This window comes from Oncorhynchus clarkii, chromosome 1, assembly GCF_045791955.1.
Source record: "Oncorhynchus clarkii lewisi isolate Uvic-CL-2024 chromosome 1, UVic_Ocla_1.0, whole genome shotgun sequence".
NCBI classification, from domain to species: Eukaryota; Metazoa; Chordata; class Actinopteri; order Salmoniformes; family Salmonidae; genus Oncorhynchus; species Oncorhynchus clarkii.
This window is the reverse complement of record NC_092147.1, coordinates 88961029-88975847: the sequence shown is the minus strand read 5'-3', so window position 1 is coordinate 88975847 and position 14819 is coordinate 88961029. Positions and strand designations below refer to the sequence as shown.

The following is a 14819-nucleotide window of genomic DNA, read 5'->3' as shown; positions in this document are numbered from 1 at the left end:
TAACACTAACGCCACACACACACACACCCTAACCCCACACCCTAACCCCACACACACACACACACACACACCCACACACACACACACACACACACACACACACACACAGATAGCAAAATAAGCATATACAATGAGAGTGCCTTGATCAGATCAGTACAGTAAGGGTTGTGGGGTTGATTCCCACAATGGCCACATATACTGCAGATGTGTCACTGTGTAACTGTAGGAGCCTTTGGATTAAAGCATCTACTAAATGACCATATTATTTTACATTATTAGATGTTGGGTGGGGGACAGACACGAGCCCTGGGTTCTACTGGGACAGACACGAGCCCAGGGTTCTACTGGGACAGACACGAGCCCAGGGTTCTACTGGGACAGACACGAGCCCAGGGTTCTACTGGGACAGACACGAGCCCAGGGTTCTACTGGGACAGACACGAGCCCAGGGTTCTACTGGGACAGACACGAGCCCAGGGTTCTACTGGGACAGACACGAGCCCTGGGTTCTACTGGGACAGACACGAGCCCAGGGTTCTACTGAGACAGACAGAGTCCTGGGTTCTACTGAGACAGACAGAGTCCTGGGTTCTACTGAGACAGACAGAGTCCTGGGTTCTACTGGGACAGACACGAGCCCAGGGTTCTACTATGTAACCAAGGGGATGTGGAAGTCGGGACTGTCGAAGAGCAGGGGTCTCCTGGGTGGCGTGGGGTCCTTATCAGCCTTGTGTAAGAGCTTGAACAGTCCTGTACCGATGTTCATGGGGATTCCCATGATGATGCATTCAGATACACCTGGAACCAGAAGAGACAAGAGAGATTCAGATACACCTGGAACCAGAGGAGACAGAGAGATTTAGATACACCCGGAATCAGAGGAGACAGAGAGATTTAGATACACCCGGAATCAGAGGAGACAGAGAGATTCAGATACACCCGGAATCAGAGGAGACAGAGAGATTCAGATACACCTGGAACCAGAGGAGACAAGAGAGATTCAGATACACCTGGAACCAGAGGAGACAAGAGAGATTCAGATACACCTGGAACCAGAGGAGACAGAGAGATTCAGATACACCTGGAACCAGAGGAGACAAGAGAGATTCAGATACACCTGGAACCAGAGGAGACAGAGAGATTCAGATACACCTGGAACCAGAGGAGACAGAGAGATTCAGATACACCTGGAACCAGAGGAGACAGAGAGATTCAGATACACCTGGAGCCAGAGGAGACAGAGATATTCAGATACACCTGGACCCAGAGGGGACAGAGAGATTGCGCACAATCAGCTGTGTCTGGGATTTCTTTCTCAATGGCTGGAAATCCGACCGCTCTTCCGTCTCCTCTCCATTTCATGTAGTGAAAACACTTGACAGGTGGCTAATTAGTTATGTCAGATCAGTGCAATGAATGAGAGAAGTTGTGGAAAGGACAGATGGTTTTTTTTAGACAACAAAAAGCCAGTTTATTCTCTGTTACCGAGTAGCTGTATGTCTGTGACTCTGCTACAGTAAGAGGAAGCCTGAAACTCACCACAGACCGAGTCCTTCTGACCAAAGTACGCGGCATCAAAGAGATGGTCGGCAGTTTTCTCGAAGGACGCCAGCATCAACACGCTCTCCTTCATCTTAGCCAGGCCAAACCGGGTGATACCCAGGATCTCACCCTATGGATGGAAAATACAGTATCCTTATTGCATAACCCTATATATTATCATGTTACATTATCCTATTGCATAACCCTATATATTATCATGTTACATTATCCTATTGCATAACTCTATATATTATCATGTTACATTATCCTATTGCATAACCCTATATATTATCATGTTACATTATCCTATTGCATAACTCTATATATTATCATGTTACATTATCCTATTGCATAACCTTATATACTATCATATTACATTATCCTATTGCATATCCGTATCACATTATCCTGTTTCATACCACTATTACATTATCATATCACATTATCCAATTGCATAACCCTATTCTATTACCCTAGCACATAACCATATTTCACATTCTTATTACATTATCCTATTCCATAACCCTATTACATTATCTTATTGCATAACCAATATTACACAATCGTATTACATTATCCCATTCCATAACCATATTACATGATCTTATTACATAACCCCATTACATTATCTTATTGCATAACCCTATTACATTATCCTATTCCATAACCGTATTGCATAACCATATTACATTATCTTATTACATTGACATACTGCATAACCCTAGTACATTATCTTATTACACTATCCTATTCCATAACCATATTACATCATCTTATTCCATAACCCTAGTACATTATCTTATCGCATTATCATATTACACTATCATATTCTATAACAATATTCCATTATCTTATTACATTATCCTATTCTGTAACCTTATTCCATTATCTTATTACATTATCCTATTACTTAAAACCCATTACATACTTTATTATACATATTGTGTCCTATCACATACAGAGATTTTGTTTTTCTTAAACTTAATCTTTTTCTTGAGCAATTGTATTAGTTTAAAAAATATATACTGAACACAAATGTAAACGCAACATGTAAAGTGTTGTTCCCATGTGTCACAAACTGAAATAAAATATCCCAGAAATGTGTCATTAGCATATTTCTCTCAAATTTAGTGCACAAATTTGTTTATATCCCTGTTAGTGAGCATTTCTCCATTGCCAAGATAATCCATCCAACTGACAGGTGTGGCATATCAAGAAGCTGATTAAACAGCATGATCATTACACACAGGTGCACCTTGTGCTGGGGACAATACAAGGCCACTAAATTGTGCAGTTTTGTTACACAACACAATGCCACAGATGTTTCAAGTTTTGAGGGAGCATGCGATTGGCATGCAGACTGCAGGAATGTCCACCAGAGCTGTTGCTAGAGAATTTAATGTTCAGTTACTTGAACTGTGAAGCATTTATTTGGGCTGCAATTTCCGAGGCTGGTAACTCTAATGAACTTATCCTCTGCAGCAGACGTGACTCTGGGTCTTCCTTTCTTGTGGCGGTCCTCTTGAGAGACAGTTTCATCATAGCACTTGATGGTTTCCGCGGCTGCACTTGAAGAAACTTTAAAAGTTCTTGAAATTTTCCAGATTGAATGACCGGTCTTAAAGTAATGTGCTTATTTGACCTGTTCTTGCCATAATATGGACTTGGTCTTTTACCAAATAGGGCTATCTTCTGTATACCACCCCTACCTTGTCACAACACAACTGATTGGCACAAACGCATTAAGGAAAGAAATTCCACGAATGAACTTTTAACAAGGCACACCTGTTAATTGAAATGCATTCCAGGTGACTACCTCATGAAGCTGGTTAAGAGAATGACAAGAATGTGCAAAGCTGTCATCAAGGCAAAGGGTGGCTACTTCGAAGAATCTCAAACATAAAATATATTTTGATTAACAGTTTTTTGGTTACTTCATGATTCCATATGTGTTATTTCATAGTTTTGATGCTGGGCCAAACCCTCCCCTAACCCGGACGACGCTGGGCCAAACCCTCCCCTAACCCGGACAACGCTGGGCCAAACCCTCCCCTAACCCGGACGACGCTGGGCCAAACCCTCCCCTAACCCGGACGACGCTGGGCCAAACCCTCCCCTAACCCGGACGACGCTGGGCCAAACCCTCCTCTAACCCGGACGACGCTGGGCCAAACCCTCCTCTAACCCGGACGACGCTGGGCCAAACCCTCCCCTAACCCGGATGACGCTGGGCCAAACCCTCCCCTAACCCGGACGACGCTGGGCCAAACCCTCCCCTAACCCGGACGACGCTGGGCCAAACCCTCCCTTAACCCGGACGACGCTGGGCTAAACCCTCCTCTAACCCGGACGACGCTGGGCCAAACCCTCCCCTAACCCAGACGACGCTGGGCCAATTGTGCGCCGTCTCATGGGTCTCCCAGTCACTAATGGGTCTCCCGACACAGCCTGGAATCGAACCAGGATCTGTAATGACACAGCTAGCACTGCGATGCAGTGTCTTAGACCGCTGCACCACTCGGGAGGCAGGTGTCCAAACTTTTGACTGGTACTGTATTTCAATGGAAAACACATGTTAAAATATGACATTAGCTGAGAGTAGGCCTGCACAGGTTAGCAAAATTCTGGGGACTTTCAATAAATTCCCAGTTTTTCCAGAAATCCTGGTTGCATGATTTATTACGGGAATCCTCTAACCAGGATTTCAGGGAAAACCAGGGAATGTATTAAAAGTTCCAGGATTTTTGCATCTAAACTGCAAACAGAGGACTTCATCTGTCGTCACAAAACAAACTTCAAAAAAAAAAACCTCCCTCATTATTATTCGTCTTTGAATAAAACAGTCTCCATCTTCTCACCGACCTTATAGGACATGAGGTCAGCCAGGAGCATGACGTGTCGCCTGTCGATGCTCATGCCGTGGTTCACCATGGTGTACTGGATCTCATTGATGATGGTGGACCTAGCAGCCTCGATACCAATCGTCTTCTCAACCTGGGAAACAGAGAGACAATCAGTCGATTCTGTTTAAAGGAGACTAGAATTCCAAACTGATGTTTGTATGATTCATTAAATGGGAGGATAAGAGGAGCAGCAGGGAGACAGAGCAGACAGAACAGAAATGCTTAAGGCTCATGCTGGGATCAAACTAGGATCCCCGCCGCGGGGAAAGTAGATTGTTTTGGAGGAGAGAACAGTCTGTTGGTTCTCGGCACAGACGCATTGGGGAATTCAATCAATTCATTTATTTAACAAAGCCCCTCTTTTACAACAACAGCTGTCATCGAGAGAATTGGTTCAGGCCAATCAATGAGATGATCATTTGAAATTCGACCAATAAATGGGACGATAATATGTTGCCGTTTGTTTTTGGAGGAGAGGCTTCTACAGTCTAGTTACCTCATAGGTGTTGTTTGAGGTGGTCCTGTTGCCGTTGACACCGTGGGTTGCCATGACACTGCGTAGGTTGTCTCCCTCAACCAGCAGCTTGTACTTGTTTTTGCCGGTCTGCTCGTCGATGTGAATGACAGCTCTGGAGACCTCAGGGATACCCTGTACCACCACCTAGTAACACCACAGAGACAGAGAGGAGAGAGAGGGAGGAGAGAGAGGGAGGGGACAGAGACAGAGAGGAGAGAGAGGGAGGGGACAGAGAGAGGGGACAGAGACGGGGAGGAGAGAGGGGACAGAGAGAGGGAGGAAAGGAGAGAGGGGACAGAGAGAGGGAGGAAAGGAGAGAGGGGACAGAGAGAGGGAGGAAAGGAGAGAGGGGACAGAGAGAGGGAGGAAAGGAGAGAGGGGACAGAGAGAGAGAGGGAGGAGAGAGAGGGAGGAGAGAGAGGGAGGAAAGGAGAGAGGGAGGAAAGGAGAGAGGGAGGAAAGGAGAGAGGGGACAGAGAGAGGGAGGAAAGGAGAGAGGGGACAGAGAGAGGGAGGAAAGGAGAGAGGGGACAGAGAGAGGGAGGAAAGGAGAGAGGGGACAGAGAGAGGGAGGAAAGGAGAGAGGGGACAGAGAGAGGGAGGAAAGGAGAGAGGGGACAGAGAGAGGGAGGAAAGGAGAGAGGGGACAGAGAGAGGGAGGAAAGGAGAGAGGGGACAGAGAGAGGGGACAGAGAGAGAGAGGGAGGAGAGAGAGGGGACAGAGAGAGAGAGGGAGGAGAGAGAGGGGACAGAGAGAGGGAGGAGAGAGAGGGGACAGAGAGAGGGAGGAGAGAGAGGGGACAGAGAGAGCGAGGAGAGAGAGGGGACAGAGAGAGGGAGGAGAGAGAGGGGACAGAGAGAGGGGACAGAGAGAGGGAAGAGAGAGAGGGGACAGAGAGAGGGAGGAGAGAGAGGGGACAGAGAGAGGGAGGAGAGAGAGGGGACAGAGAGAGAGAGGGACAGAGAGAGAGAGGGACAGAGAGAGGGAGGAGAGAGAGGGGACAGAGAGAGGGAGGAGACAGAGAGAGGGAGGAGACAGAGAGAGGGAGGAGACAGAGAGAGGGGACAGAGAGAGAGGGAGGAGAGGAGACAGAGAGAGGGAGGAGATTATAGGGGACACACTATAATGAACTGTACAGAGGCTTGGCAGCATTACCGCCTGGTGAATTCTATACATTTCTAATCATAAAGAAACAATTCACTAAAATAATCCAAGGCGAGACCTGTCTGAAGACTGACACAAGATTAACATTTTTAGTTCAACACTTTAGACCAGAGCCCCAGTCAAAAGTGGTTCATTATATATAGGGAATACGGGCCCTGGTCAATAGTGGTTCACTATATATAGGGAATACGGGCCCTGGTCAATAGTGGTTCACTATATATAGGGAATACGGGCCCTGGTCAATAGTGGTTCACTATATATAGGGAATATGGGCCCTGGTCAAAAGTGGTTCACTATATATAGGGAATACGGGCCCTGGTCAAAAGTGGTTCACTATATATAGGGAATACGGGCCCTGGTCAATAGTGGTTCACTATATATAGGGAATACGGGCCCTGGTCAATAGTGGTTCACTATATATAGGGAATACGGGCCCTGGTCAATAGTGGTTCACTATATATAGGGAATACGGGCCCTGGTCAAAAGTGGTTCACTATATATAGGGAATACGGGCCCTGGTCAATAGTGGTTCACTATATATAGGGAATACGGGCCCTGGTCAATAGTGGTTCACTATATATAGGGAATACGGGCCCTGGTCAATAGTGGTTCACTATATATAGGGAATACGGGCCCTGGTCAATAGTGGTTCACTATATCTAGGGAATACGGGCCCTGGTCAATAGTGGTTCACTATATATAGGGAATACGGGCCCTGGTCAAAAGTGGTTCACTATATATAGGGAATACGGGCCCTGGTCAATAGTGGTTCACTATATATAGGGAATACGGGCCCTGGTCAAAAGTGGTTCACTATATATAGGGAATACGGGCCCCGGTCAAAAGCAGTGGGCTGAATAGGGTGCCATTTGGGACACAGCGTTACTCTTACCTTGGGCAGGTTATCCTTTAGAGACTGGAGGACGTAGTACATGGAGCTCTTGCTGTTTTCCCTGGGAGATACACAGACCACTGCCTCCCCGTGTACAGCTATGTCTCCAGGCTTCACTCTCAGCTTAGACATGCAGATAGAGTAGCGGACTGTCTCTGCATTCACCTGGGGAGAGACACAGACAGAAATAGATAAGAGTCAGAGAGCGAGAGAGCGAGAGAGAGAAAGAGAGCAGAAAACGAGCGAGAGAAAGGGGATGTTGCTGCGGGGACCTGCTTCCATTCAGCCACAATAGTATTAGTGAGGTCTGACACTGATGTTGGGCGATTAGGTCTGGTTCGCAGTCGGTGTTTCAATTCATCCCAAAGGTGTTTGATGGGGTTGAGGCCTCTGTGCAGGCCAGTCAAGTTCATCGACACCGACAAACCATTTCTGTATGGACCTCTCTTTGTGCACGGGGGCATTGTTATCATGCTGAAACAGGAAAGGGCCTTCCCCAAACTGTTGCCACAAAGTTGGAAGCATAGAATCGTCTAGAATGTCATTGTATGCTGTACTATTAAGATTACCCTTCACTGGAACTAAGGAGCCCGAACCCTGAAAAACAGCCCCAGACCATTATTCCTACTCCACCAAACTTTACAGTTGGCACTATGCATTGGGGCAGGTAGCGTTCTCCCGGGCATTCGCCAAACCCAGATTAGTCCGCCGGACTGCCAGATGGTGAAGCGTGATTCATCCCTCCAGAAAACGCCTTTACACTGCTACAAATTCCAATGCCGGCGAGCTTGACACCCCTCCAGCCGACACTTGGCATTGCGCATGGTGATCTTAGGCTTGTGTGCGGCTGCCCTTCTCACGGAAACCCATTTCATTAAGCTCCGGATGAACAGTTCTTGTGCTGACGTTGCTTCCAGAGGCAGTTTGGAACTCGGCAGTGAGTGTTACAACCGAGGACAGCAACTTCGCGGCTGAGCAGTTGTTGCTCCTAGACGTTTCCACTTCACAATAACAGCACTTAAAGTTGACCAGGGCAGCTCTAGCAGGGCAGAAATATGACAAACTGACTTGTTGGAAAGGTGGAACCCTATGACAGTGCCACGTTGAAAGTCACTGAGCTCTTCAGTAAGGCCATTCTACTGCCAAAGTTTGTCTATGGAGATTATATGTGCTCAATTTTATACACCTGTTAGCAATGGGCGTGGCTGAAATAGCCGAATCCAATAATTTGAAGGGGTGTCCACATACTTTTGTTATATAGTGTAGTCAATAGAATGAATAGAATAGTCATATAGAATTAGAATAGGAAAGTCATATAGAAATAGAATGAATAGAAGTCATAAAGAATGAATAGAATAGTCATATTGAATTAGAATAGGAAAGTCATATAGAATTAGAATAGGAAAGTCATATAGAAATAGAATGAATAGAAGTCATATAGAATGAATATAATAGTCATATAGAATTAGAATAGGAAAGTCATATAGAAATAGAATGAATAGAAGTCATATAGAATGAATATAATAGTCATATAGAATTAGAATAGGAAAGTCATATAGAAATAGAATGAATAGAAGTCATATAGAATGCATTTAATAGTCATATAGAATTAGAATAGGAAAGTCATATAGAAATAGAATGAATAGAAGTCATATAGAATGAATATAATAGTCATATTGAATTAGAATAGGAAAGTCATATAGAAATAGAATGAATAGAAGTCATATAGAATGCATTTAATAGTCATATTGAATTAGAATAGGAAAGTCATATAGAAATAGAATGAATAGAAGTCATATAGAATGAATATAATAGTCATATAGAACAAAAAATAAAATAAAAGTCAACAGAATAGTTACATAGAAATAGAATGAATAAAAATAGTCATGGAAAAATAAGGAATAGAATATCATAGAATAATATAGCAATAGAATGAATAGAACAGGTCATAGAATGACTAGAATAAGTGTATTTCTATGTTGGTACCTCTAGCCGTAGCAGTCTGATCCTCTCCAGCGACAGCTTGACCAGAATGAAACAGTCGTCTGGCAGAAACACCTCTTCAATGTACTCTGAAATCTGTCAGGGAAAGAGTCTGATACGTAAATTCAATCGTTTACAAGTCAAATGGCAAACATTGATTGTCTGTTGCCATGGCAGAACGGTGTAATTCTATTTTCAAGTACACAGTAAGTATACTGTAAACAGTGTGTTTGCAGCAGCCAGTAATTGTGCATTGTGTGTTGTGCATTTGAAATGACAGGGTTGTTTTTGGTAACATCTCTGCTAGATTATTATGTGGTCCAAATGCCATCCTAATAGTTACATTAAACTTTGAAAAGGCAGGGGAAATAAGATTATTATTTGTAACTATAAAAAGCAAATCAAAGTTTCAAGACTAATCCTTGAATGGTGAATAATGAACAGACATCCTGTGAGGTGAGAGATAGTTGAGCTAGCGGAGCTCAGGCTAAAGGCCAGCTAGCTAGCGAAGCTCAGGCTAAATGCCAGCTAGCGGAGCTCAGGCTAAAGGCCAGCTAGCTAGCGGAGCTCAGGCTAAAGGCCAGCTAGCTAGCGGAGCTCAGGCTAAAGGCCAGCTAGCTAGCGGAGCTCAGGCTAAAGGCCAGCTAGCTAGCGGAGCTCAGGCTAAAGGCCAGCTATCAGAGCTCAGGCTAAAGGCCAGCTAGCAGAGCTCAGTGAAGGCCAGCTAGCAGAGCTCAGGCTAAAGGCCAGCTAGCAGAGCTCAATGAAGGCCAGCTAGCAGAGCTCAGGCTAAAGGCCAGCTAGCGGAGCTCAGGCTAAAGGCCAGCTAGCGGAGCTCAGGCTAAAGGCCAGCTAGCAGAGCTCAGGCTAAAGGCCAGCTAGCGGAGCTCAGGCTAAAGGCCAGCTAGCGGAGCTCAGGCTAAAGGCCAGCTAGCGGAGCTCAGGCTAAAGGCCAACTAGCGGAGCTCAACTGTCAGAAAGTTACACCAAAAACTACAGAAGGAAATTCTCATTAGAGCTCAACATCCTCCACTTCTACACTGTAGCGACAGTTGAAACACTGATCAATGCACTTAGCTAAGGTAGACTTGCTTTAGCCTTGGTTTCTCTGCTCCCGCACAGCAAGCGGTACCGGAGCGCCTAGTCTAGGACCAAAAGGCTTCTTAACAGCTTCTACCCCCAAGCCATCAGACTCCTGAACACCTAATCAAATGACTACCCAGACTATTTGCATTGTCCCCCCCCCCCCCTCGTCTACGCTGCTGCTACTCTGTCATCATCTATGCATAGTCACTTTAATAACTCTACCTACATGTACATATTACCCCAACTACCTCGAATCTGTACTGGTACCCCCTATATATACCCCCGCTATTGTTATTTACTGCTGCTCTTTAATGATTTGTTATTCTTATCTCTTACTTTTGTTTTTGGGGTTATTTTCTTAAAAAACTGTATTGTTGGTTAAGGGCTTGTAAGTAAGGATTTCACTAAGGTCTACTACACTTAAGGGCTTGTAAGTAAGGATTTCACTAAGGTCTACTACACCTGTTGTACTCGGCGCATGTGACAAATAGACTTTGATTTGAATGTGAGAGCCTGTCAGCATTCTATGGAACCATGTTCTGAATTATAGTGATCCATAAGCATTCTTACTTCATTCACATCTATCACTCCACTATTAATGCTAAGTTGTAATTATTTTCACCTCTATTTTTTTATTTTACCTTTATTTAACTAGGCAAGTCAGTTAAGAACAAATTATTATTTACAATGAAGGCCTAGGAACAGTGGGTTAAACTGCCTGTTCAGGGGCAGAACGACAGATTTGTACCTTGTCAGCTCGGGGGGTTTGAACTTGCAACCTTCCGGTTACTAGTCCAACGTTTTATGGCCTATTTATTGCCTTACCTCCCTACTCTTCTACATTTGCACACACTGTACATAGATGTTTTTCTATTTTTCTTGTCTTTTGTGTTATTGACTGTACATTTGTTTATGTTACTCTGTGTCGCACTGCTTTGCTTTATCTTGGCCAGGTCGCAGTTGTAAACATGTTCTCAACTAGCCTACTTAGTTAAATAAAGGTGAAATTAAAAAAATAATAAAAATGTAGTATTGAAAACTGTAGTGCTGAGCACGATGCCAGAAGCACACGTTTTCAAAACAGCACAACAGCACAGCAACCTTGCAGGAGCGGGAATCACTCCACCGTGTGACTCGTGACGTTGTGGAGAAAAAGGGGGACATTGACAGCGGTGACAGATTTGTCCCTGTAGAGTAGCTACAGGACGTGCTGAATAGCGAGCTACCTCTCCCAGAAGGGTCTTCTCAATCCTCCCTTTCACCAGCCGGCCGAAGTCTGCGTCGTCGTCCACATCCAAGTGAGCGCTGATTATAGGTGTGCTGATGGGAACACAACAGAAGCCCTTTAATAAAATGGTGTGTGTCATTCTGAATAGAGTGCCATTTAAAACGGATGGGCTACTGCTCATTGTTTGTCAAGGCAATTGGCTTGAGATTCACACTCTCTTATCTCTGTATCTCTCTCTCCGTCTCTCTCTCTCTCTCTCCCCCCCTCTCCCCCCCCCCCCCTTCTCTCTCCCCCCCTCTCTCTCTCCCTACTCTCCCTCCCTCCCTCTCCCCCTCTCTCGAAGGTGTATTCATTCCTTCTCCAGGATTCTCTCCAGGGCTGTGTGATTAGGACACGGAGCAGAATAACTACCGGCTGACGGGGGAACATCACAGTTGGGCACTGTGATTGGAAGAACCTTCTTGGCTGTCTGGTCATGTAGAAGCAGACACCAATCAGAGCTAATGGAACACGGCGCCCGGCGGTCCGCTCTGAAGGATCCCGGCTGGGTCCAAACAGCACCCTATTCCCTATATAGGGCTCTGGTCAAAAGTAGTGCACTATATAAGGAATAGGATGCCATTTGGGATTCAGGCCGTATTCCTGTTCAGTCAGGAAGACAAGGAATTATTTGGACGAAAACTATCTGTTTTTAGGTTTTATGCTTCAGGGTGAAATTGATTGAATCTGAACTTCTCCTAGTAACTTGTAACAATGAGCAAGCCTTCATGATCCTTCTACTATAGTAGTCTGGAGAGAAAAGTGAGAGGAGTAACAGAGACTTCTCCAAGTCCAGCTCTGACTCACATCTGATGTTGACTGACCATCCTAAACCAGTTCCACGGCTGATTTTCATTCTTCCTCTCTAATCAAACACTGATTTAGACTTGGGACACCAGGCGGGTACAATTAAGTATCATTTAGAACAGCAAACCAGCAGTACTCTGGACCTCCAGGCTCAGATCTGAATCCTCCTGTCCTAAAGCCATTTCAAAAGTAGCTTGATAAGGGCTTTGACCCCCGACTCACCTGATGTTCTTGGAGGCGTTGATGATCTCCTTGATGCGCGGGACCCCCAGGGTGATGTTCATGGAGGCTACCCCAGCAAAGTGGAAGGTTTTCAGGGTCATCTGGGTCCCAGGCTCCCCAATGCTCTGGGCACACAGGGCTCCTACTGCTGAGCCCGGCTCCATCTGAGCTCTGGGGGAAACAGACATGTAAGGATGAATGGGTAAAGTGTTACCTACCGGGGGTTCAAACCTGGGTTGACCCGCTGAGCTAAAGGACTAAGTATTAACCTGGGGAGCTAACACAAGTATTCAGACAGATAGGATTGAGACATAGAATCAATGGGCATAGTGTGTCCTACAGGGGGGGTTCAACACAAGTCTCCCAAGATACTCCTAGGCATTAGCTTGGGGATCGAACACAAGACTCCCAAGATACTCCTAGGCATTAGCTTGGGGATCGAACACAAGTCTCCCAAGATACTCCTAGGCATTAGCTTGGGGATTGAACACAAGTCTCCCAAGATACTCCTAGGCATTAGCTTGGGGATCGAACACAAGTCTCCCAAGATACTCTTAGGCATTAGCTTGGGGATCGAACACAAGTATCCCAAGATACTCCTAGGCATTAGCTTGGGGATCGAACACAAGTCTCCCAAGATACTCCTAGGCATTAGCTTGGGGATCGAACACAAGTCTCCCAAGATACTCCTAGGCATTAGCTTGGGGATCGAACACAAGTCTCCCAAGATACTCCTAGGCATTAGCTTGGGGATCGAACACAAGTCTCCCAAGATACTCCTAGGCATTAGCTTGGGGATCGAACACAAGTCTCCCAAGTTTCAAGCAAGGTTACTTATCACTCCATTAACACAACCACCTGTGAGCAGTGACCACCACAGATACAACCATCTGTGAGCAGTGACCACCACAGATACAACCATCTGTGAGCAGTGACCACCACAGACACAGCCATCTGTGAGCAGTGACCACCACAGACACAGCCATCTGTGAGCAGTGACCACCACAGACACAGCCATCTGTGAGCAGTGACCACCACAGACACAGCCATCTGTGAGCAGTGACCACCACAGACACAGCCATCTGTGAGCAGTGACCACCACAGACACAACCATCTGTGAGCAGTGACCACCACAGACACAGCCATCTGTGAGCAGTGACCACCACAGACACAGCCATCTGTGAGCAGTGACCACCACAGACACAGCCATCTGTGAGCAGTGACCACCACAGACACAGCCATCTGTGAGCAGTGACCCCCACTGACACAGCCATCTGTAAGCAGTGACCCCCACAGACACAGCCATCTGTGAGCAGTGACCACCACAGACACAGCCATCTGTGAGCAGTGACCACCACAGACACAGCCATCTGTGAGCAGTGACCACCACAGACACAGCCATCTCTGAGCAGTGACCACCACAGACACAGTACCTCATGTACACAGACACAGTACCTCATGTACTTGTCCCTGCAGGTCTCCAGAAACTTCTCTAGCTGGCTGGGAGTGATGCGGTCCAACTGATACAGAACTCTGGGCTGAAACAGAGAGAGAGAGAGAGAGAGAGAAAGAGAGAGTGCGAGACAGAGAGCACAACAGAGAGAGAGAGCGAGAGAGAACGTGAGCAAGAGGATTTACACTGAGATTTACAGTTATAGGGCAGGTAGTGTTCTCCTGGCATCCGCCAAACCCAGATTCATCCGTCGGACTGCCAGATGGTGAAGCGTGATTCATCACTCCAGAGAACGCATTTCCACCGCTCCAGAGTCCAATGGCGGTGAGCTTTACACCACTCGACAGTTGGCATTGCGCATGGTGATCTTAGGCTCGGCCCATGGACACCCATTTCATGAAGCTGCCCCATGAGATTCATTTCTGAGATACGAATAAGTTATAATAAATTTTAAAAAACTGTTCCACGAAAAACGTGCACATGAAAACCATAACTGGCACGCAGATCGGTGGACATTGTAAGACGTTTGCATTACACATGAGAAATGTTGCACACTCCTCGTGTACTGTAACCTATTACCTGCAACTTCAGGAGAGTGAAGGCAGAACCTGTAAAAGCCAGGAAGAGCGGGATGAGGATGGTTGAGGTTAAGGGTTTTTCCTTCTGGTTATCTTGATCTCTGGTTCCCTCTTGAGGCATTTGTATCTTATTTCATCAAACAGTGCGATTAAAGCATATGACAAACATATAGTTGATTTTATGAAAACACATAGGGTGTGTCTATAAATGGAAAAATACACGTTTAAAAATGTTGACTAATTGATTGGTCGAAAGAAGAGGATTTTTTTTGTCGGGGACAGCCCTAATTTACACTAAGATGGGCTAATGGACAGATACAGATAAATAATTTATACAATCAAGTAAGGCTTTGGTGATTTTCGGTTTAAATTGTCACAAAAAAGCTTTGACGGCGAAAAGTTTG

General features: G+C 45.7%; 1 protein-coding gene across 4 annotated transcripts in view; it reads right to left on the bottom strand.

Moving 5' to 3' along the window:
• The window catches only part of LOC139413773 (DNA-directed RNA polymerase III subunit RPC1-like), a 65390-nt gene continuing 50571 nt past the window's right edge, over positions 1 to 14819 (bottom strand). For 2 of the 4 annotated variants that reach the window (XM_071161542.1, XM_071161516.1), the window contains 9 exons: positions 13840 to 13922; positions 12385 to 12555; positions 11315 to 11408; positions 9006 to 9098; positions 7020 to 7184; positions 4942 to 5106; positions 4405 to 4536; positions 1540 to 1672; positions 1 to 798 (listed from right to left, as the gene is read on the bottom strand). In XM_071161542.1, the coding sequence (XP_071017643.1) occupies positions 650 to 798; positions 1540 to 1672; positions 4405 to 4536; positions 4942 to 5106; positions 7020 to 7184; positions 9006 to 9098; positions 11315 to 11408; positions 12385 to 12555; positions 13840 to 13922 (1185 nt within the window). In that variant the 3' untranslated portion in view covers positions 1 to 649. The remainder of the gene's footprint in view (positions 799 to 1539; positions 1673 to 4404; positions 4537 to 4941; positions 5107 to 7019; positions 7185 to 9005; positions 9099 to 11314; positions 11409 to 12384; positions 12556 to 13839; positions 13923 to 14819) is intronic. The other 2 variants (XM_071161533.1, XM_071161523.1) reach the window with 2 other exon arrangements.